This window comes from Onychomys torridus, chromosome 5 (assembly GCF_903995425.1).
Source record: "Onychomys torridus chromosome 5, mOncTor1.1, whole genome shotgun sequence".
Classification (NCBI taxonomy): Eukaryota; Metazoa; Chordata; class Mammalia; order Rodentia; family Cricetidae; genus Onychomys; species Onychomys torridus.
Window position 1 is genome coordinate 132685293 of NC_050447.1, and position 24575 is coordinate 132709867.

At 40.7% G+C, this 24575-nt stretch overlaps 1 protein-coding gene across 10 annotated transcripts in view; it reads right to left on the bottom strand.

Moving 5' to 3' along the window:
- Agtpbp1 (ATP/GTP binding protein 1) overlaps positions 1-24575 on the bottom strand; it is a 157053-nt gene that overhangs the window by 119037 nt on the left and 13441 nt on the right. For 7 of the 10 annotated variants that reach the window (XR_004944945.1, XM_036186843.1, XM_036186842.1 and 4 more), the window contains exons 2-6: positions 9418-9542; positions 4906-4973; positions 3998-4061; positions 3074-3220; positions 427-558 (exon numbers count right to left, since the gene is read on the bottom strand). Coding sequence is in view for 9 of the 10 variants with exons in the window: in XM_036186843.1 (XP_036042736.1) it covers positions 427-558; positions 3074-3220; positions 3998-4061; positions 4906-4973; positions 9418-9542 (536 nt within the window). In the remaining variant the exon portion in view is untranslated. Of the gene's footprint in view, positions 1-426; positions 559-3073; positions 3221-3997; positions 4062-4905; positions 4974-9417; positions 9543-20819; positions 20885-24575 lie in introns of all 10 variants that reach the window. The other 3 variants (XM_036186845.1, XM_036186844.1, XM_036186846.1) reach the window with 1 other exon arrangement.

Below are 24575 nucleotides of genomic sequence, written 5' to 3' on the forward strand. Positions count from 1 at the left end.
GGTCTTCCCACTAAATTAACTCAGCCAAGACAGTCACCCACAGAAATGCCCACAGGCAAGCTGATCTAGACCATCCCTCATTGAGGCCCTCTTTCCCAGGATAGTCTCCGTTTCTCAAGTTGACAGTTACAGCTATGGCCCAGACAGAAGCATTTCCCAGCTGCCAATACTCCATACTCTTCGACTGCAGCCTTGCCCACAGGCTCTCCTCTCACCCCAGTCCTTTTCAAATGAAAGGAACTGGTGAGAATTCTCACGATTTTGTCACCTTCCCTTCTTACTGCACATCACTTTTGTTGACTTATGGGCTATTTTAAAGTTTACTTTCCACAAATTTCAGAGATGTATAGACTTTAGGTGGTTTTTGAACTTCATTTTGTGTAACTTCCCAACCCTGAGTAAATCACGGCCACCCTAAGTACTCACAGTTGGTAGAATACACTCGCAAGAGCTGAAGACAAGGTAGAACCAGGCGATAGTTCTGGAAGTGCTGCTTGACCAAATTCAGAGTTACATTCAGTGCCCCGTTAACTCTAGCTTTCACTCCAAATTTTTTATCTGTTTAAAAAAAAATTTATTCACATGAAACTTTTGAACAAAAATAAGTTGAAAAGCAATGAAGACAAAGGATATAACTCAGTGGTAGAGGGCTTGCCTAGAATTGCCAGGCAAAACAGTAGTGACATATTAAATATGTACTATATATTCATATCAGATGCAAAGTTGGCCTGAAATAATCAAAATGATAATCATTTATGTATAATTTCTAATACCCTTTACCCTTCTGAAACATTCCTACAACAACAAGGAAGGAGAATAAGACAGGGGAGGGGCTAGAGTAGCCCCACATATACGGTCCCACGTGAGGAGAAGATAGCCGATGTGCTCTCCAGTAAGTCTCACTCCATACTCCTCCCACAGTACAGGTAGGACGAGGAGTAAATAACCTAAATATCCATTACCAGTATTATTTAATGTGAACATATTATTTTTATACCTATAAAATAATATACAAATTAATAAAAATATGAATATCTTAAAATAGAAAATAATGTTGCAAATATATCAAATAGATTTCTAAGAGGGGAGTTAGAATGGCTTAACAGTTAGAAGTCCTTATTACTCTTCCAGGGGATCCAAGTTCAGCTCCCAGGACCCACAGCAAGCACCTTACAACTACATGTCAGTCCAGTTTCGGGGAGAGCTGAAAACTCTGGCCTCCTCAGTCATCTGCATTCATGTACACACACACACACACACACACACACACACACACACACACACACACACACGTTAAGATGATAAAACTAAATCTTTTAAGAATTTATGAGGAACCAGAAGAGGTCTAGTGGTAATTCAGTACATGACATGGCACGTGACAACCAAGTCAAGGCAGTTCCCATTTCCATCTCCTTAACTACTTTATTTTTAATTTCTGATTAAAATAATATTTACATATATATATTTATAGAATACAGGGTGATATCTTAGTACACATATATTTAATATGTGTAATTCAGGGTAGTGGACATTTCTACCTGTTAGCATTACTTTGTCAATAGAGAACAGAAGTTCTGAATTTTTATTCTCACAAAGAGATCACAACAATAAAAAATATTAAGTAACAAGATCTGAAGAATATTAAGAAACTGGACCAGCAGAAGTCATTAACAACACAAATTTTCATGCAGAAAGAATTACATATCCCTAAGGGAAAGTAACTTTTATTTCATAAGGGAAAAAAAAAAAACAGAAAATCACTCAAGAAGTTACTGTACAACCTGAATGAATGACATAAGAACAGAGAAGTTGTACAAATAAATACTAATGGGAAAAGCACAATTTAAGATGCAGAATAAAAAGATGACCTAGAATTAAAGTGGAAGAAACAGATACATCGATACCTTAATTTCATGAAAAGTAAAAGATAACTTTTACTGGTTGTAATCAGAGAGGAAGAATGTACTATCGCATTTATCAATAAATAAAACTTTGTTTTTCATTTTCTACAAAAATATCAGAAAAGGAATTCATGAATCTCAAGTACAGAAGTTAAAGAAGAATAAGATAGATAAGTTTAGTCTCAGGGTCACCACACAGCTGCATTCTTATAAACACGATCTGTTAAAAGTACAAGCTAAACACCTGCATGCTACATGAAGACATACATGCCTACATGTATGCATAGCATGTTCACATCAAGACTCCTCAAAGTGAAGACAGTGTACAGACAGCTCTACACTGAGTTTAGGTTCCACTCAGAGTTTCTGTCCCTAATAAGCAGCCTCTCCTGGTCCTAGGCCCGCCCTCTCCTTACTCAGTGTGCTTTTCGTATTTTACATGTCTCTGCAGCCGGGACCCTCACAGCTTTTCACAGCTGCATTGGTCTTTGTAAATAGGAAGTTTCCAGAGCACTCAACTGCACACAGTACAAATGTGACTATCAGTGAAAATGCTGTCACAGCAACACACTCACAAACACTTCCACACACTACACCCACAACTCCCCTCCTAACTTCACCAGAACACACATCGTGTTCACTTTTTACGTGTATATGTGTGTACACATATATACATATGCATATGCAGAGATGCACACACACACACATATATATATACTGTGTGTGTGTGGGGATATATATATATGCACATGAGCACACACAAGCACTAAGACACTGTGATAATGGCATTCTTCCCCTTTTATACCACATTCAAAACAACTCTTTATGAATCTTGGATCCCCTGTTCTTGCTGGTTAACTGTAAAAATATTCCACTGTTAAACCCAAGAAAAAGTTGTGCTTTGCATTTCAAAATTTAAGCAGTTTAAGACAAAGATTCCCTGGGCAGTGGTTGCATATTCCTTTAATCCCAGCACTCGGGAGGCAGAGGCAGGCGGATCTCTGTGAGTTCGAGGAGAGCCTGGTCTACAGAGTGAGATCCAGGACAGGCTCCAAAGCTACACAGAGAAATCCTGTCTTGGAAAAAAAAAAAAAAGAAGAAGAAGAAGATTAAAAGTTACAAAGATAGTTAGAAGGTTCTATATTCAATAATCATAAAAATGGAACTCTTACCTTTTGGTCCAATCTTAGCAAGAATGGAATGAGTCTGCACCATTAGTTCCTCATGTGGGGGAGATTCTTTGCTGGCGTTCATAAGCAGTTGTAACAATATTTGTGATCCACCCTTGGCAACTAAGAAACTTGCTCTTCGACCTCCACCTAAAATTTTTTTTTAAAACATTGCAAACATCATATCTTCCCACAGTGGGCACCGTGATTAGTTAGCCCTCAATAAATGTTCAATCCAATCATTCATTTCTGAAACTAAATACTATCAAAATCATATTTTGTGTTTTGGTTACAGGGTCTCCTTATACAGCCAAAACTAGCCTTAAAATCTGTGGTCTTTCTGCACCAGCCTTGAAAATGCTGGAAAGACAGGCACTGCCACCATATTCAGCTGCCACTTTGTTTTGTTTCACTTATTTATCTAAAATGCAGCATACAAAAAATAAACACTAATGATATAAAAATTCTAGTGTCAAGGTCCTGTATAAGTAGCCAAGGAGAATTTGAGCAGTGTCTGAAGGCATCAAAATAATACACTGCAGTGGAGAGATGTCTCTGTGGTTAAGAGCTTACTGTGACTCATAAGGCAATCCCAGCCAACCATGTAATAAGCTGAGCACAGTCTCACAGCACTATGGACAAAGACAGGATGATCAATGGACTTGCTGCCTAACAGCCTGGCTGAAGACCTTAAGCTCCAGGCTCAGACCCTGCTCAAAGAAATAAGGTGGAGAGTAAGAAAGTCCAACACTCAGCACCTTCTTGTAGCACACACATTCCCCACTCCCTCAGACAGCAAGTAACAACAAGAGCATGACATTTCATTTCCAAAATGTTAATACCAAGAAACTTTAAATGAAGTTCATAGGACCGAAAGCTGGTCACTATTTATAAATACAAATCAAATCAAAGGAAATCAAAACTCACCAGAAGATACCAGCTCGACAAGAATGCTTAAGATATTAAGTATAGTTTGAAGATCTTTCGTGTTCTGAAACAAATAGTTGATTTGCAGTTGATTTGTTTTATTAAAAACTAATTTTTTTTATTTCAAATGTTTTAACCTGCTGGTAACTACCTACATCTAACAAATGACCTTTCTAATTTCTCTAGGTACAACTGTATTGACTTCTACTATACTCTTATTAAAACTTCAATGTCTTCATCACTTTTCTTATATTACGTATTGATGTATATGGAAGTGGACCTGGAATTGGGGGGACAGCTTGCACACACAGATTATCTCCTACTACCATGTGGGTCCTTGGAATTGAACTGAGGTCATCAGACTTGTCAATGAGTGCTTTTAACATGCTCAGCACCCACGTTAAGCAGCTCACAGGCACCTAGAACTCTAGCTCCAGGGGATCTAACACCTTTAGCCTCATGGGCACCTGTACTTATACACATATGCACAGACACATACATATAATTAATAAAAATAAGTTCTTTGTTAAGAAAAAAAAAGACTAAAATTTAGGGCCAGCCAGATGGCTCTGCAGGTAAAGGTGCTTGCTGCACAAGTCTGAAGACCTGACTCTGATCCTCAGAACCCACATAAAGGTGGGAGGAGAGAACCGTGGACGAAATTGTTCTCTGGCGTCCACATGTGCCATGGCAGGTATGCCCTCCTACACATACAGAGTAAATGGTTTAAAACCATCTGAGATTAAATTTTAGTTATTATAATCACTGACAAATGTACGCTTACATAATACATGTTAGTACGTTCACATGTGTGCGTTCACTTCAGTGCCCCTCCTGCTATGTGTGTTAATAGCTTCAACCCCCTCCTGCGACGACAGTTACGTCACTAAAGGCTGCTTGTGGCGTACCTCCAATGTTGACAGCAGAACTTCCATGCCAGTAGAACCTTTGGTTGTCATTTCCCTCCTTGTTTTTTCTGAAAGGTAAAAAATAATTTCTTCAGCTGGGGATTTAGCTCAGTGGTAGAGCGCTTGCCTAGCAAGCACAAGGCCCTGGGTTCGATCCTCAGCACACAAAAAAAATTTCTTTAAATGTGAACCAAAAAAACAAAAACAAAAAAAAAAAAAACCAAAACACCAGTTTGTTACATATAGCTAACACTGTAAACAATTTAAACTGACTCTTGAATGTTCATCCCTTTAACACTATAACTCTATTCTGTGGATGGGATTCCATTTTCAATTAACAAGACTTTCTCTCCTTAAATATAATGGACTACGATAAGTCCCTGTCAATCCTTCCAAAAAAATCTTAAAATTAGAAACGGCATTGAGCTGTAATGGAGGTAGAAACTGCGATGGAAGGCCTTTTACATTACGAGCAAAACTAAGAAACAGCTCATCAAAGTGAGTGACAGCAAACACCTCAGGCCATTTTCAAACACTTCCATTGTATTTAATGTAGATCAAAATTCTGAATCACATAAATGAGCCACGCAAGGAAGGACTGTCCTGTGAGAAGCTGAAGACACCATCATTCAAATGACTGTCCTTACCACTGGATAAGAACTGCACAAACACTTTGTTTTACTCAGGAGCCCCTGCATCTTCTTCACAGTCCAATTCAGAGAGAGATAATTACATAACAAGAAAAGAACCAACCACTCCTAGTCCGTGTATGTCACCCACATTATCTGCTCATGGTCTGAATCAAGTCATCCACTGAATGAGTGAGGCAGACAAGGTGACGCTGCCGCTGCAGAACCAGAGCTTATGGCCTCTACTGACTCTGCAGACCTCTCAGAGCAACACATCATTGCATTCAGAGGTTTGAAGCCCTTCATACTTTCTCAGACTTGGATATTAATGTCAGAACTCTGTTAATGCAGGGTACCAAGACATTAATCTCAATATTTTGAGGTCTAAAAAAATGAAAGACAAAGGATCCACTCTCAATGTTGTATAAATTCTACAATTAAGCTTCTAAGACAGGAGGGCTAAATTCTATGTTTCATATGGAGATAATCAAGGGAGTTTAGGAGCAGAGAGGGCTGCATGAGAGGAAAATATCTACTGAAGGGGTGGGAAAGACCACTACACCTTTCCGTGAGTATTTCAAGCCTCTTACATTCATCTCTCCTTTTACTGCCTTCTTTTGTGTTACCGTTTTTTAATTTAATTAAGTTCTACTTAAACTGAATTTAAGTTCTGAGCGTTTCCTATTAGAATTAAATTCCACTTCCTATTGTGGCCTATGTTTGCTTAGAGCAGATGATTTCACATAGGAATTATTAGAGGGATAAATGTACATAAAGGCTTCAGTTTAACACTGTTTTGACAGTTACCATGCACACTAAACAAGGATACAGTTCAGTCCATGTGATGTCACAACTTAAAGAAACCGTGTGCCTTTCAAACCAGACATCTCCATAAATAGTATGAAGACATGAGACACCCCTCATGTCTGCTCACTGCTACATTCTGCTAATGCTAAACAGCATGGCAAACTTACCTACAGGCATATTGTGTTCATAAACTGAAATTCTTTTATTTAAAGTATATATTCCTTTGGCAATCTAAACTATCGCTTATCTTTTACTCAGCCCAGCTGTCCCCACCAAAAAATATTAGGTCTTACAAGAAAACAAAATATTGTTTGAAGGAGCCATCCTTGTTATAGAAAGCAAGGCTGGTGCCTCAATACAGTCAAGTCATTTTTGATGCTAGTGTTACAGATATCCTCAGAAGACACAGCATCACTAATGAGCCACACACTGTCAGCATCTAACAATGGAAATCTCTGTGCCTGTGAACACAGTCCAAGGCAGCCTCTAACTCCTCACCAACTTCTAACCATAATCTTGGGATTCTAGACACTAAATGAAAACAAAATGTTAAACTAACAATTTTTCACTCTACTCCAGGTTTTCCCATCATCTTAGCAGCCTTTGACATTCATATGGAAAATTCATTTAAACACCACAGTTTTGTGCTATGAGCCACAGGAAAATGAAGTAGAAATTCAGCTGAATATACTCAAGTTATACCTGGAAGAATCAAGGAATTCTTCCAGAGTAACCCAAATCTCAAGGTGTATTTGATAATATTTGGCTTTTAATATATCAGCTGTTTCCTGCTATGAATTTCTTGTGCGCTCTCATGCCTTCCCCAAGAACTTCTAACAGTGTAGTTTATCTGACATACTTCTCTAGAATCCAAAGCCAAACAGCAGACAGGACAAAGCACTTCAGACCAACCACTGAGTCTCCTGAATTAAGGTAAACACCCTTATGGAGACAGTCTCCTAAGCCAAGGCACATAGCTTTGTTTCTTGTGCAAATTAAGCTCAGACTCTCCTTTCTTATACAGCCTTAATGGTATGTAGACTCCTAACATTTTACCTAACCACTTCTAGGAATGTAGTTTCTGCACATAAATTCCTTTTTTCTGATATATTAACTGATTTTGGCTCTTAGTTGACCTCCTCTCTTAACCACTCCCCTTTTGGGTTGTAAAAGAAAGCCTGACAGTCACTGCCTAAGGAAAACTCTTATCTGCCTTTATGACCCTATAAGAATTCAAGCCTGGTGATCTTGCCTTAGCCAGAGCACTGCTACTGCATGGATATATAACTGTGAACCTCAGGGACTGGGGAACTAGATTGGAAAACTGGATGGAGAACTACAAGGACAAGATGTAGATGAGGAAGAGTCTGATGGGGAAGGACTAGGAGGGTAAGAATGAGATGAGAAAGACCAAGATGGGGCAGAACTAAGATGACAGAATTAAGATAGCACATAGAGGGAACAGCAGAAAGAGGTAGAGAGAATTAGGCAAGAAAGGAGCTAAGTATGAGAGCAAAAAAGAAGCTGTGTAGAGGGAGAACTGACTCAGAAGAATAAAGTGTATGTACTAAAGAGATTCGTGTGCATAGATTTATTACTGAACCCCTCAGATTAATCCACCACCAGTAGCATCTCCTCTAGAACTCTGGAAAGCTATCGAGGGGCTGGACCCCAATAGCTTTCGATAGTTTTGTCAGGCAGTAGTGGTGCACTCCTTTAATCCCAGCACTTGGGAGGCAGAGGCAGGTGGACCTCTGTGAGGTCAAGGCCAGCTTGGTCTACAAAGCAAGTTCCAGGACAGCCAGGGTGGTAGCACATAGAAACAGTCTGTCTCAAAAAACGAAAAAGACATGAAGACTAAAAAATAAACACCAGTTTCTTGGCCTCCTTACAACAAAATTCATCCCTGTGCTCCAATTTGTCAGCCTTCAATAAGTGTTTTCAGGATCGGGATGGTGTATGAAGATGGAGATCCCAGAAACATGAATACCTGCTGAGGAAATTTGCAAGCAGAAAGTAGAGTCCCACAGGGAAGAAATCAGATGGGCTACAGCTGGGAACACTCAAGGGACAGGATGATCCCAGCCCTCAAGAGCTCACACCATGCTAACACATGTCCCATATGTCAGGAATGGAGCAAAAGAATTTAGCAGATTACCAGGATGAGAAGAAACACTGTTCATCACTGTGTACTGGATGTAAGTGGGTTTCTGTGGATCTTACTGTGGATCACAGCTAAGAGTCTGAGTCTCAAAAGAGCCTTCAGGCTTAAATTTGTGAGCAATACTAGAACTGTTGAGATCTGGGGAAGAAACTATTATGGGGGTGGTTTTACAAGGGCTAGTGATGTTGTGTCAGATGGGATTGTAAAATTATGATCTTTTTTGGAAATTGGGAAAAGTATGTCTCAGTACTGAGTGATTATGCTGGACTGAGATGCCTGTGAGGCATTACTAAGTGGAGAGTGCAGGGGAACATCCATGTATGCAGGTGTTCTTGGCTTCCTGGCTGTTGTAAAGTGAGCAAATTTACTCCCCCACACTCATCCCACCATGGCATGTAGCCTCCAGAAGGGCTAGAGACAGCGGTGCCAGCTGACCATGAACTGTGGCCTCTGAAGCAGAGCCAAAATACATATTTCCTCCATAATCTGTTTCTCAGGCATCTGATCATGGTTCAAATATAAACAACTGTGTGGAAAATCAATTATCTCCAAAGTCATTCAGTTTCCTACTTCTACAAACCAATCTGAGAAAGGCTCATTTTTACAGAAAACCATTCAGTTATCAAAAATTGGAATATTCTTTATATCAAAAATCAGAACATTCTTAGTATCTACTTTTTTTCTAAACATTTATTTATTTATTATGTATAAAGTGTTCTGTGTGCATGTGTGCCTGCAGGCCAGAAGAGGGCACCAGATATCACTACAGATGGCTGTGAACCACCATGTGGTTGCTGGGAATTGAACGCAGGACCTCTGGAAGAACAGTGTTTTTAACCGCTGAGCCCCCTTAGTATCTACTTTTAAAGAACTGAAAAAGTATTCCAAAAGCAAGATGGAATCCCAGCTTACCTTGACTTTGAGCCAAATGAAGAATTTTGGATGTAACATATCTGACAGTATCTGACTCTGTGGAATCCGTATTGATCTTCTCCAGCTGGGCCAGGAGTCCCACAACCCGAGAACTATTGGTAAGGCTAAAAAGAACATTATTCTCCATTAGTGTGGATTCTGTGTCAACAGCAAAGAGAATGTTGCTCAGAGGGATCATTATTTAAGCATTAACCACTTCATGTCACAGCCCTTCACTGTCTTTTATAACACTGTTAAACTGATTGGAAAACACACTCTATTTCAGAAAATCACAAACAAATACATATACACATGCAAATATGCAACAAATATTCACCAATCCGGGAATCTTCTATTGCACCTGGGAAGTTTTCTACTTTCCAAGGCTTTGCACTTTCTCTGCTCTTCTCAAAACTGAAAATCCCTTTCTCCTGTCCCATTCTCATCTTTTTACATAACAGTTATAAACAAATAAGAATACACTCCACCAGCAGCTCCCTAAAGCTATCTGAGCCCTCTCTCTCTGTGCTCTCACTGATTATGCAAACATGTACACACTTGTCTATCTGACCCTCTCTCTATGCTCTCGTTCCTCATTTGATTGTGTACACATCATCTGGTTCTACTCTTGCCAACAGACTATAATCAACACCCTCCAAGCCAGTGCAGTGGCATGTTCCTGTAAAGCCAGAACTTGGAAGGCTGAGGCAAAAGGGCTACTCCAAGTTCCAGGCCATACTGGGTACAGAGTAAGACGCCATCTCAAAAAAATAAAATAAAATAAAAAAATATCTGCCTCTCACACACAAGTCCAACAAGTATTTACGCGGATGATGCAGTTTTCAGGTAGTGGGATATGATGTGGGGGAAGCGGGGTGGAGGAGTCATCAGAGGAGGCGTGCCACTGCCAACAGTGTCCACCATCACCTCACTGAAGAGGCACCATTTAAAGGCAGCAGACAGAAGTAAGGTAGTGAGCCCCAAAGACTGCAGCAGAAGGGAGTCACAACCACTAAAGTGCCCACACAGGCACATGCCTGCTGGACTCAGAGATGGCAGTTGCTAGAATAGCTACCACAGCCTGCGAGAAGAGCAGTCAGGGCCAGCATGGACACAAGAGCCAGCACAGGAAGACTCACCATTCAGAGTCAGGAAATCACTCAGACGACTTGGGGTTTCCCAGTTCTTTGGTTTGGTTTGGGGTTTTGGCAGAAAAGCAATGTATTATCTTTCCTTAAAAAGCTCTCTTTTAAGAACCAACTCCAGAGTGGTTCACTGACATTCTCACACACCACAACTTGTGTGCACCCCACGAACACATCATACACACAATAACAACACAAATTGTAAAGCTCTCTTTGGCTGGTCTGTTGGATTGTCTGATCTGATTTACCATCTGTGAAGAATGGCCCCCATAGGCTCAATGTTTGAACACTTGGTCCCCATAAGTGGAACTCTTTGGGAAGGATTAGGACCTATGACCCTGTTGGAGGAGGTGTGTCATTGTGGGCAGGCTTTGAGGTTTCAAAAGACTTGTCCCATTCCTGGTGTGCTCTTGGCCTCCTGGTTGGGGTTCAAAATGTGGGCTCTCAGCCGCTGTTCTGGCTGCCTGAACCTGCTACCTCCACTCTGCCATTATGGACTCTTATGGAACCACAAGTTAAAAAAAAAAAAAAAAAAAAAAAAAAAACCCTTTCTTCTGTTAGCTGCCTTCGTTTTAGTGTTTTATCACAGCAACAGACCCCTAAGGCACTATCTGACAGGGCTACACAATGACTCTGTCTCAAAAACAAAGAAAGAGGAGGATGAGGTGAATGAGGAGGGGATGATGATAACAATGATGACAATAACAACACCATCTATCCCTTCCTTTTTACTGGATCGCATCCACCAGCACACACATCAGCTAGGGTCTTTTGCCAGTTGTCCCCATTTGTGGTTGCAAACTGAAAGAATATCTGTACCTGTTCGTCCCTTTCTTTACACATGGTGCCTGTTTAAACCACTGGTCTACCTTCTGGAAATCAGAAATGCTCTGCACTTCATTTCACTACCTCCTCAAGCAAGTCACACCCACAAATGGATTTTAAAGAAAATATATCTGAATGTGCCTGTGATAGTTAGTTTTAAATGTCAACTTACCACAACCTATAGCTGCCTCAGAAGGGTTGTAATAGGGAATTGTCTAGATCAGGTTGGCCAGTGGCCATGTATGTGGGGACTGTCAACTGATGTAGGAGGACCTAACCCATTCTGGGTGGCACCATTTCATGGGCTGAGCCCTGAGCTCTTTAAGAATAAAGTTAGTAGAATACAAGCAAATAAATAAGCAGGCAGCATGGGTGCATTTGTTTCCTTCAAGCTCCTGCTGCGGTGACTCCACTACATTTATGGACTGTAACCTTGAACTCTAAGCTAAGAGAAATACCTCTATGTTGCTTTTTATAAGGATATTTCATGACAAGAACAGAAATTAAATTAGCCCGTGCCCAAGAAAGAGAACTCAAGTAGCTATGACTAGTCCTGTGGCTGCCACACTAGATATAACCATGTATCTAAGTTCTCGCCGAATGAGATGTAAGCACACATGAGACAGGCAACTTATCTATATCCATTCCCACGTCCACTGGTTATATAACTGGAGAAAATGCTTAGGTACAGATGGAAGCAATACACCAGGAAAAGCAGGGCCACTCTACCACCCTTGAGCTACCAACCCTTAAGCATGGCAGTAGCACATTTGAACCTATGCCCCTACTGCATTTTGGGTTTCTCCTCTACCAGCTCGGCCTACACCTCATCTCATACAATGCTTTACCAGTTACACTGTACTCTTTCTATAAGTTAAATGTTTGTATGTTTATGTATAACTTTTTTACATTTATTGAGGAGAGTATGTATGGAGGTCAGAGGACAACTTGAAGGAATTGGTTCTATTATTTCACTATGTGGGTCCCCAGGTTCAAATTTAAGTTGTCAACCTTCGTGCCAACTGCCTTTACCTCCTGACCCATCTCACCAGCCTAAAACTTATATATAATTATGTCAATTACCAGAGCAGTAAAATGGCACAAAATAATGTAAAAACTTTAACAGAACACACAAAAAAGTCAGATTATAAACAAAGATAATCTTCTCCACTGTAATACTCTTAAACACAGGTAAGCCTGGAAGAGTGATCTACATGTTCCAAATGCTACCCTACCATTTATCCATAGGTCAACCAAGGTTAACAAAATTAACTCCTCTGGGAGAATTGTATCACCTATTTCCAAAGGCAGTGTCTAGTGCTTTCCTTTCCACACTCAAGGTATTCTGCAATTCCAATTTCCATTTCCTCCCAACACCACAGACTCTACCACCCTCCACCCCACCTTCTATCAGCCCAGAGCTAGGAAGAGCCTGGAATACACAGGGACTGATGTAGTCGATCTCAGTGCTTCCCAATCACCTGCAGCTGACAACTGTCCTCTGCAAACAAGATAAGATCTACTCATCGGTTGAGATGTGCTTCTTGGTGTCCACTCAGCTCCCCAAAGTCAACCACCAGCAGGGAAAGTCAACAGCACTGGCACCCAGCAGCATCTCCTCAATCACCTCACCTTAAGTGCCTGAGGCAGCATATCCCACCACAAACACCAACAAGCAGCAGAGTCCTCTGTTACACACAAGGCAAGCAAACACAAACAACCAGGTTCCTGGCAAGCTGTCCCCACCTGCCTTGCTGCTATGCCCTGCTCTCAGCCCACTGCAGATGCTGTGGTGGCAATCCAGCCAATCTGCTGCTTCACAGCCTCTCAATGTTACCTGTGCTCCTCAGGAAGAACCCCCACCAGACCGTGAATGAGACATTTGAAGCAGTATACAGAGGAGAAGGGGTTAGCTAACAAGATGACAACCACAGATGCCTAGATGGGGTGCACATACTTCCACAGCTAAAACTGTCCTGAACATTGTATTCTTTTCCCCTGAGCATTGCATTTTTATTCCTTCATGGTTTCACACATGTACATAATAAATTTTAGTCATTTTCACAACCCTCCCAGTCCCCTCTTGTCCCTTTCCTGCAAAACCCTTCTTCCTCTCAACAAGTCCACCCTCCTGCCTTCATGTCTTCTATGTGTGACCCACCAAGTTTAATTAGAATTGCCTGATTGCAAGAGCACTGGTGGGGGGGCTATTTACTTGAGCACGGGCAACTTCTGAGTGGCTAAATCACTAAAGAAAACTACATCCTCCTTCAGCCACCATTAACTGCAATAGTTCCTCAGGGAGAGGCAGGGCCTGATGGTTCCTTCCCATCTGTGACAAAATGTTGAGAGCCCAATTCTATGCAGATCTTGTGAAGATAATAACAGCTGTAGTGAGTTCATGAGTACAACAGCTATGTCACGTAAAAAGGTGCATCTCCCTATCCTCTGGTGCTTACATTCTTTGTACCTCCTCTTTCATGATGTTCCTTGAGCCTTGGAGGTGATGCAGAGTCCCATTTGGAGCTGACTAGGTCACCATCACTTATTCTCAGTGGTCTGGCTGGCTTGGGGTTTCTGCAGTAGCTGCCACTCCTGGCAGCTAAGCTCGCTCTGATGAAGACGAAGTGTAGCACTGATCTCAAATGGGAAAGCGGCTGGCAGCACCGCACCTACTCTTAGTTTACTTGCTTCACTGTGTAGGAGGGCCTTACTGCTTGATGGCTGTCTTCCAAGGTAGTCAGAAAGATGGTCAAAATGCAAAGAAGAAAACACCTACTGTGTGATGGGCATTTTAACCACAAATCAACTACTTAAGTTTGTGCTTTTTTTTTTTAATCATAATGGAACACAGCATGGTCTTCCAGGCTTTATTAGTTTTGATTGCATGCAGTATTCCAAGACTGAACCATTGGTGCCTTATTTCTTTAAAGAGCTACTTCAACACTAGGCGTGTGTCTTAGTTGATAGAGTGCTTGCTAATGTGACCCTAGATTCAATATGCAGCTCCATGAAACCAGGTGTGATGGTGCACACCTGCAATCTCAGACTGCACCTGGGAAGTGGAAGCATCAGGGTCAGAAGTTCAAGGTCACCCTTGGCCACACAGTAAGTCTAATGCTGACTTTGACTATCTGAGGCTCTGTTTAAAAACAACAAATAAAAGCTATTTTGTCTATAAATGTCCATAATTAGTACCCCATCCCTCACTGTAAAATTGAGATAAATACATCCATTTTCTATTAAATATCCTCGAAGGTTTTTTGTTTGTTTGTTTGTTTGTTTGTTTGTTTTGTTTTGTTTTTCGAGACAGGGTTTCTCTGTGTAGCTTTGCACCTTTCCTGGAACTTCTCTAGAGACCAGGCTGGCCTCGAACTCACAGAGAACCGCCTGGCTCTGCCTCCCGAGTGCTGGGATTAAAGGCATGCGCCACCACTGCCTGGAAGTTTTAAACAAAACAAACTCACAGTTTTTATTGAAGACTATTGCTTTGAAGCAACCAGAGAAACCAAAGAAGTATAAAGAGACCAGCAGGGAGCTCTCAAGAGGTGCAGGATATAAGTGATTTAAGAGAGAAATTGGGGGGAAGGGGAGGGCTTAAATTACAGAAGGGAAGGACATTCAACCTAGAAAGAGAAAGGGCAGGATGAGGGGAAAATAACAATAATGATGTCTGAAAAAGCCATCATTGTATTATTATGTATTTATCTAAAATTACATATAAGTCTATGTTTGTACATAAACATATAGTTTAAATAAAATTTTCCCGCCTTGGCTGACAATACTCCTCCCCATAAACTAACAAAAACCCCCATGCCAGGCATGAGAAGCCCCCGTTTGGGCTGTTACTTAAGGCAGTTCAAGAGCCTCCCAAAACGTAATGTGCTATTGCTGTTGCCCTGCTGTGTCCCAGAGGTGGAAAATGAGTCCCTGTTGTTGAAGACACACTGCACATTAGACACAGGGCCCTGAGCTAGAACTGAACTGAAAGTCCCTCCCTGCAGACTAGCTCTCATGGTACCAAGAAGGTGCCACACAAGCCTCCTAGGGAGGAAATCAACCAATAGTCCTATCCAGTTAAGATGCCTACAAGTCACAACGACAACCAGCAGGGCACAATAACCTAAGTGTGTGTGTGGTGTGGCGAATCTTGGTGGTAACTACAGCTCTCTAATTGGACTTAAGGCACTTTCAACACAAGGGAAATCATGCCTAGTATTGGAAAGCTAGCCAACACTCAGGGCTAGTGAGGTCCTGGATCTTGGAGGAGAACATACTACCCTCATTTTACTAAACCAGCTTAGTTTCTAACCACATTCTAAATACTCATCCTTATACCCACAGATAAGTGTCACCCTCATCCCTCATCAAAAAACTTCACTTTGCAACAGATGGAGACCATTAAAGAAAGCCACATCTGATCAAAATGCAGAGAACAGGTGGCACCCACCCCAACTGATACATCTACAACACAACTCTGGAACCTAAGACTCAGGGAACACTGTGGAATAGGAGGTGGAAAGACTCCAGCAGAACAGGAAGTGTACTGTAAGGTTGTGTCTTCTATAAATGACAGAGAAGCTACCTAATACCCATGAAGGCTCATCAACACGGCTGCCTAAAGAAGACCTGAGCAAGACAATACCAACAGACATACAACATGGCAGGGGAAATCTCACAGAGCTCCAACCCTAGACAAAGCACTCCAAGAGACATGATAACACCGAAAGGAGAAATCTCCTGGGGTCCCAACAGTAGACAAAGAACTATGGCAACTCAGGATGGCTAAGAGTGTAAGTAACATTATATGGACTAAACAGGCTATATTTATATATTTAGGAATATATGTCAACAATTTTTTAAAAAGAGGCTACGAATTTGAGAGAGAACATGGTGGGGTTACATGGAAGGGATAGGAGGGATGATGGAAAGAGGAAAAATTATGTAATTGAACTATGTTTTAATTTTAAAATAAACTATATTTTAAAGTAACAGACTAAAAAGAATATTTCCTTGAAGGAAAAGTAGACTAAAAGTAAAATAATGAGGGTCTGAGAGATTGCTCAGCCGTTAAGAGAATACTGGCTGCCTTTCCAGAGGACCTGGGATTGATTCCCAGAGTCCAAAGAACAGCTCACAACTGTCTTTAACTCCAGTTCAGAAAATCCAATGCCCTCTTCTCACCTTGGAGGGTACCAGGCACGCACACAGTACAGAGACAGACACACAGACAGACACTCATACATACACATAAAATAAAACTTTTTAAATAAAGATAATGAATATAAATGTTAATTCTAATTGTTTTTAAAAGCCAGAGTGGCTATGTTAACATCAGAAAAATAGACTTAAGAAAAAAAACTACAAACCAGGAGTAAAGGACATTTTGTAATGCTCAATCCTTGATACATCTTAAAAGAAATAATACTTTCAAAATTTATGAAGCAAAATTTACAGAACATATAAAAAAGCAAATTTATGGAGATCCCAGTATCAACAGACAGAAGCTGGAGAGCAATAGAGTATCTGAGTACAGCACAGGACAATGTGACCACTGTTCACAGGGCTTCTAGCAGCAGGATATGCATTCAAGTGCAATGCTCCACGGGATATGCATTCATTGCATGCTCTACAGGAAAGAGCAGCTAAACAATGTCAAAAGAACTCAATCAGACAGCATATCTTCTCATCCACAAATAAACTAAAATAGCATCATTTAAAACCACTGAAAATTCACCACATACTTAGAAATTAACACTTTACATCACAGATCAAAGAAAAAATTAAAACAGAATTAAAAGTAATCTTGAGGGAGCTAGAGAAATGGCTCAGCAGTTAAGAGCACTGGCTGCTCCTCCAGAGGACCTGAGTTCAGTTACCAGCCAACATGGCAGCTCACAGTCATCTCACAGACTACATGCAGACAAAACATCCATGTACATAAAATGCATACATAAAAAATGAATTTTTTAAAGTAATCTTGAACTGAATAAAAACAAAACATCAGGGGCCAGGCGGTGGTGGCGCATGCCTTTAATCCCAGCACTCAGGAGGCAGTGGCAGGTGGATCTTTGTGAGTTCGAGGCCAGCCTGGTCTACAGAGTGAGATCCAGGAAAGGCGCAAAGCTACACAGAGAAACCCTGTCTTGAAAAGCCAAAAAAAAAAAAACAAAAAACAAAAACAAAAACATGAGAATTAATCAGATATGCAATGCAGTGATTAAAGAGAAAATTAATAGCAACAAATGCCCAATCAGAAAAAGAAAAAAAATACATTGTTAGACAGTGGTGGTACACACCTTTAATCCCAGCACTTGGGAGGAAGAACCAGGCGGATCTCTGTGAGTTCGAGGCCAGCCTGGTCTACAAAGTGAGTTCCAGGACAGGCTCCAAAGCTACAGAGAAGCCCTGTCTCGAAAAAAAAACAAAACAAAAAAACAATAAACAAAAACAAAACCCAACCAACTAGCCAAAGAAACATCTCAAGTCACTTAGCCTGCAATGCATGTTTTTTAACTTGGGGGGGGGGGGCAGAACTACTCTGAGCAGGGCTGGAGAGATGGCTCAGTGGTTAAAAGCACTGGCTATTCTCCCAGGGAACCCAGGTTCAATTCCCAGCACCCACATGGCAGCTCACAACTGTCTATAACCCCAGTTCCAGCAAAGGTCAAGAAATAAGGCAGAAAACAACAACAAAAAAAAAAAAAAAAAAAAAAGACAGAAAGCCCTCCAAAAAAATCACTGAAACAAGAAGGTTAGCTTTTTGAGAAACTCAAGAATAAACTTCCAGCCAAACTGTTCAGAGAGAGAGAGAGAGAATGCACAAATTATCAGAAAAAAAAAAAAAAAAAACAGGAAATCTCCCTAGCTTTTATAGGTATTAAAAGAGAATTACTATGAACAATTTTATAGAAGAAATGAACCTGCCTCAAACAAGAGAGAAAGCACTAGCACTAAAGTGTGTCCTCTAACCTGAGCACTATGGCACATGCATGCCTACACTCACCACACACAAACACGCACATATACATGCTCACATAATATGTGCATGCATAGCCCCAAATGCTAAGTAGAGTCACCTCATCATCATGAAATAAATCATAAAATAAGAAAAAAGCACCTACAAAGCTTCTGGAGATATGGAAAGTACAAAATACATTTCCTATGGAAACTGGTGTGGTTTTGATATAATTCAGAGAAAAAACAATTCAAAACAACCCCTGAGACTATTATTTCCCCCACTCAGACCTTTGGAGAATATATATATATATATATATATATTTTTTTTTTTGAGTTCTCAATCTCATTATGCTGTATAGACATTCTAAGACTTTCTAGGACCTCACAGATACCCAAATCTGTGCATACTCAACTTCCTCATGTAAACTCACATATATTCCATATCCTCTCTAGACCACTTACAATACCTAATATAGCATAAATCATGTGTGGATCTTTATTGCAATCTATAGTTAGGAAACAATGACAAGAAAAATGTCAGCGCATGCTCAGTGCAGACACAAAAAATGTATTTTCAGGACTTTTGAATGAAGAGTTCACTGAATCCACGAGTGTAGATGTTGTTGGCACTGAGCAGCAGCTAAAGGTCCTGAGCCTTTTCCATCTCAGTCACCTTGCTGCACTCAACTCTCACTCCCAGAGCAGTGTGCAAGTGCTGTGAGCGTGTGACTTCGACGACAGTCTCCATGGTGGAAATGGAGGATCGGGGACAGCTAGAAGAAGTCACTGGGTAAGTTCCACAAGTGTACTAGCTAACCATTTCACTCCTCTACTACGTGCTCCAACCAGCATGATGTTCTAGTCAAGTGCAAGGGGACAATGACATGGGCTTGATGCTCTAAAACCATGAGCCAAAATAAATACTTTCTCTTTGAGTTATCTGTCAGGTGTTTTGACCACAGCGATGCAAGAACTAATGCAGTAATTATTAATGGAAATTATAAATTGCTTTAAAGCCGTAAAAATTTATAGTGGCTGACTAGCCTAAAACAACAATAAGTATCTAAAACAATTTATTTCAGGAAGCAAAATCAAACTGACATGAGGAACCTAAGGTTTACAGGCTGTATGAGCAGTGTTCTAGAAATTAGACAATTAACTAATTAGTGGAAAACAGGTTAGTTATTTGACCTGTTCAGAAAAGTACAGCTTGGGGCCAGATGGCTCAGCATGTAAAGGCACTTGTCACACAAGCCTAGTGACCTGCGTTCAATCTCCAGATCCCACATAAAGGAAATGACTTACTCCCAAAAGTTGTCCTGTGATCTCCACATGCACAACATGGCACACATCTCACACACACACACACACACACACACACACACACACACACACACATCAGGCATATGCACATGAAGGAAGGAAAGAAAGAAGGAGGGAGGAAGGAAGGGAAGGAGGGAGGGAGGTTCTTTTTTAATATTAAAAAAATTATCCTAACCACCTTCCTGTAGAAACTATACAGTTAGTGAAATAATACAATTTATTATGGTATAATTATGTTAAATAACTAGAAACCTAACAATTTAATAAATATTATCTCATAAGTTGTACATTTTCCACTTCATAACATACTATCTATAAGAGTAAAACTATATACATGAAAATATAAACTACAATATTGCCTGCAAAGTAGAAGCCTTGATTAACATTACTGTTAGCAAACTGTCATTTACTTTCTCAGCAAGGTATTACTTAGCCATTGACACCATATAACATTAAGATAATTTTATAGAGGAGAAAATGGGCACAACAGAGTTTAATCTGTTTCAAGGCTGTATAGCTAATCTAGAATCAGTAAGGTTTGTCTGACTTTTAAGTGGAAGAAACAAAACCAACAAAAATGACAAAGTGCTTTCTAAAACTGAAGATTTTTTTTGAGACAGGGTTTCTCTATGTAAAAGTCCTAGCTGTCCTGGAACTCACTTTGTGAACCAGGCTGTCCTTGAACTCACAGAGATCCGCCTGCCTGTGCCTCCCAAGTGCTAGGATTAAAGGTGTACGCCACCACTGCCTGGCCCTAAAACTCAAGATACTTAAAGTTTCCTGTAAAGGTCCAGGAAGCGTCTATTTTAGGGTTATGGGCCATGTAGCTACCAACAATACATAAATTAACAGATAGGGCTGTGTCCCAATAAAATGTCAATGATGTGCACTGAGTCTTGAGTTTCCTATCATTTCACATGTCAAAATGTACTTATACTTTAAACTACATAAAACCATTCTTAGTTCACTAGACATACTGGAAGTGAGCCAGGTTTAGCCACTGGGCTATATACTTTAAAGTTAACTATTGGTAAAATATGTACAACATGCCACTACACAACATACATATTTAATCAGTCCCAATAAGTACACTGTATATTATTTGCACATCACACATATCAATATTCACACATATCAAGGCTGCGGTACCTTTTCTCTCCTACCACTTTTAGCTTGCTCATCTTGAGTTACTTCATTCCAGCATTGCAGATAATCTGAAAGAAAAATGTTAATACTATCAGGCGCCTAACACAATTCTGTTTTCTATGCATCAGGCGTTATAAAAGCCATGAAACTCGGAGGTTATAACACTGGAAAACAAGGAAGCAAGTCTATGTAGCTGAGTCCATCGCTGCAGTTGCCATATATAACTACTAAGGTATCTAAAAGCAGTACAGAAAATGTTATCAAAATTCTAGAGCTATAAAAATGCAGAAACCAAACATAACATTTATTTAGTAGTTTGAATCAAAGTGTACCCATGGGTTCATGCATTTGAACACTTGGTCCCCAGCTGTAGCACTGTTTGAGGAGGTTACAGAACCTTTAGGAGGTACAACCTTGATGAAGGAATTATGTGGGGAGGGGATGGCTATAACCCTGTCCTACTTCCTGTTCCTTGTTCCCTCTCCTCTTCCCTTTCTCTGCCAGCTTCCTGCTTCATCCTGCTTGCCCTCTGGAACCCTCCAGAACTGTAAGCCAACAGAAACTTTCTTCCTGAAGCTGTTTTTGATCATGGTAATTTATCACTTCAACTGAAAAGTAGCTCATACACTCATGTATTTCTATTTCTTCTGAGACAGTGCATATGCATCATTAATACTCAGCCAACCATAACATCCCATGATTAGTGCACTTGCTGACCACTATTCACACAGCAGCACCAAACTGGTAAATACTTCGAGTATTTCAATATAAAAACATTTCTAATAGTGAGTTGTTTAAACAAAGAGCTTCCCTAACATCACCTTAGTTAATGTTTTCATCTTTAGAAAGTCCTCACTAATTAAACAACCTTCCATCTTGACTTGCAATTTTTGTAATTTTCAGATGTACTTTAAAGCTAGTCACCAAAAGATATCCTAGACATCTTTTAATTTTATATACCAATGCTTAATGAGACACAATTCTGTTTCATCACTAGAAAACAAAACAACAATGAATCTAAGAAGTTAATCAATGTATACATATTTAATAATGCTATATTTCAAAGAAAACATGCAAAAAGGAATATTTCATTCAAAAAATACAAATACAAGTCTTTTCAATAAAACATAAAATGTTTCCTTTTTTAAATATATCATATATATATATAAATATATATATATGATTTAAAAAATCATGTGGACCACTTTTAAAGTCATTGAGAAATTTAAAGTTGCATTTTTTTTCCTTTAGTTATTTCTCTAGGTAGTTAACTATATGAATTCAGAGTAACTTTTTCCAAATTCCAGGATAAATAAGACAGTACACACCCAAAGGTGGCAGAAAGCCTCATATGGGCTTTCAAAATCACTCTTGCCCCATTCACAGGACTCTCCTTTCCAGTTTAAAGCTGGCCGCAGTGACACAACCCGCAATCCCAGTGCTCAAGAGATGGAAGCAGGAGGATTGGGGTTCAAGACCACTGTTATATAAAGGGGTCACAGTCAGCCTGAGCCACCAGACCTAGCCTCAAACAAACAGAAACCACCCAGGGCTGGAAGGTGTGGCTCCAGAAACTCCAGACCCAGGGTACACAAGGCAAGCTAATCAGGTGAGCCTGCAATCCCAGCATTCAGCAGGTGGGCAGAAAACAATAAGCAAAGGATTCCTTAAACTGTGTTAGCAGCACGTCCTATGAAAGGTTAACTGTGGTGATATTTTGTGTATGCTCTAACAAATAAAGCTTGCCTGAATATCAGAGGACAAAGCTAGCCACTAGTTAGCCATAGAGGACCGGCAGTGGTGACAAACACCTTTAATCCCAGCACTTGGGAGGTGGAGACAGGAAGTGATGCGGCTGGGCAGAGAGAGGAATATAAGGCAGGAGGAGACTTGAGTCAGTCCCCTTTCAGCTGAACATTTTGAAGATATAATAACTAGTGGCTGGCTGTTCTGCTTCTCTGGTCTTTCAGTTTTCACCCTGATATCTGGCTCTGGGTTTTTATTAATAAGACCATTTAGAACTCATGCTACATCTAACCATGTGTTTTTGTTTTTGTTTTTCATTTTTCCTGAGATGAAGTTCTCACTAAGCAGTCTAAGTGGCCTGGACCTCCAACATCCTGGCTCATCCAAAGGCTGGGTGGAATTCAAGTGTGCATTCCACACATCACTCTTACTGTGAACCTGGACTTGGAGGTCTTCATAAAGAGGGGCACAAAGACTAAGAACTGTGGATATCAAGGAAACTGCTTTTGTTTTCTGGACACAACAGGGCAGTTGTACATATGAACTCAAAACCATTGTGACAGTGTGCACAAGGCCTCCACAAGCTCCAGCCAGAGAAAGCTGCAGCATAGACAGGGAAGTAGCCATAGAGTTAGTTCCAACACTAGCCGTGAACGGATCTAAATGGCATTTGATAGCCGCTGGTAGAGGGAGAGTCAGCTAAGCCCTCACAGCTGATCAACACAAACTGGACTCAGTGGGGATGGGAGGGGTGGGAGGGGTGAAGAAATTTCAAAACTGGATGGGAAGGGTTGGAAGAGTAGAGAGGGTGGTTACAGGAAGGGTTGGGAGAAGGTATTAATATGTTCAAAATACATGGTATGAAATTCTCAAAGAATAAAATATTATTCAGGCCAGGTATGGTGGTGCACACCTTTAATCCCAGCACTCAGGAGTCAGAGGCAGGTGAATCTCTGAGAGTTCAAGGCCAGCCTGTTCTACAGAGTGAGTTCCAGAACAGCCAGAGCTACACAGTGAGACTCTGTCTCAAAAACAAAACAAACAAAAACTCAATTGTAAAAATATTATTCAAAAAAAGATTCAAATTGACAATTTACAATAAAATACTTAACTTCAGCCGGGCGGTGGTGGCACATGCCTTTAATCCCAGCACTCAGGAGGCAGAGGCAGGCAGATCTCTGTGAGTTCAAGGCCAGCCTGGGCTACCAAGTGAGTTCCAAGAAATGTGCAAAGCTACACAGAGAAACCGTGTCTCGAGAAAAAAAAAAAAAACTTAACTTCAGGCATGTCTCTACTCTCCTTATTAGGCTGTAAAGAAACAAAGTTATGTTGTTTCAATGACAAAAAGAAAACTAAGAGGAGAAAGAGACTGGATAGTCTGCCCAGAAGAGCCCAGGAACTGGGGATTCCGCAATGTCAGTGATAGCTAAACTAGCCACACAGACTGCCTATCTCTCATACGTCATGCCCACCACTGTGGAAAATGCTTAATAACCAGGCATCCAACCCAGGCAAACTTCGATGAAGACACTCATACCTCAAGCACTTCTGCTTTTAGGACTTAAAAGTCCCAGGCAAAAAAAGACCAAATCTCAAGCCTATGCTCCCATGTATTTCTTACACTCTTTTTCTTTTTTAATTTTATTTTTATTTTTCATGCCAACCACAGTTTCCCCTCCTTTCTCTCCTCCCAGTTCCTCCCCCCACCTTCCCACCAACCCCCCCTCTGCCTCACCCCCCACCCCCCACCCACACATTCCTCCTCCATTTCTATTCAGAAAAGGGCAGGTCTCCCATGGATAGTGACAAAACATGGTATTATCAAGTTATAGTGAAACTGAGCCCCTTACCCTGCATTGATGCTAAACCTAAGGCCACGGTATGTCAGGTCAATAAAGGGAAGCCTAATTACAGAAGTGTGTAGTGAACAGCCATCCCAGCCTTGGCCTGGAAGTTCCAATCCCCATTGAGGCTTCGGGAATGGTCACGCCCACAAGGCGGGGCTGAGGGAGG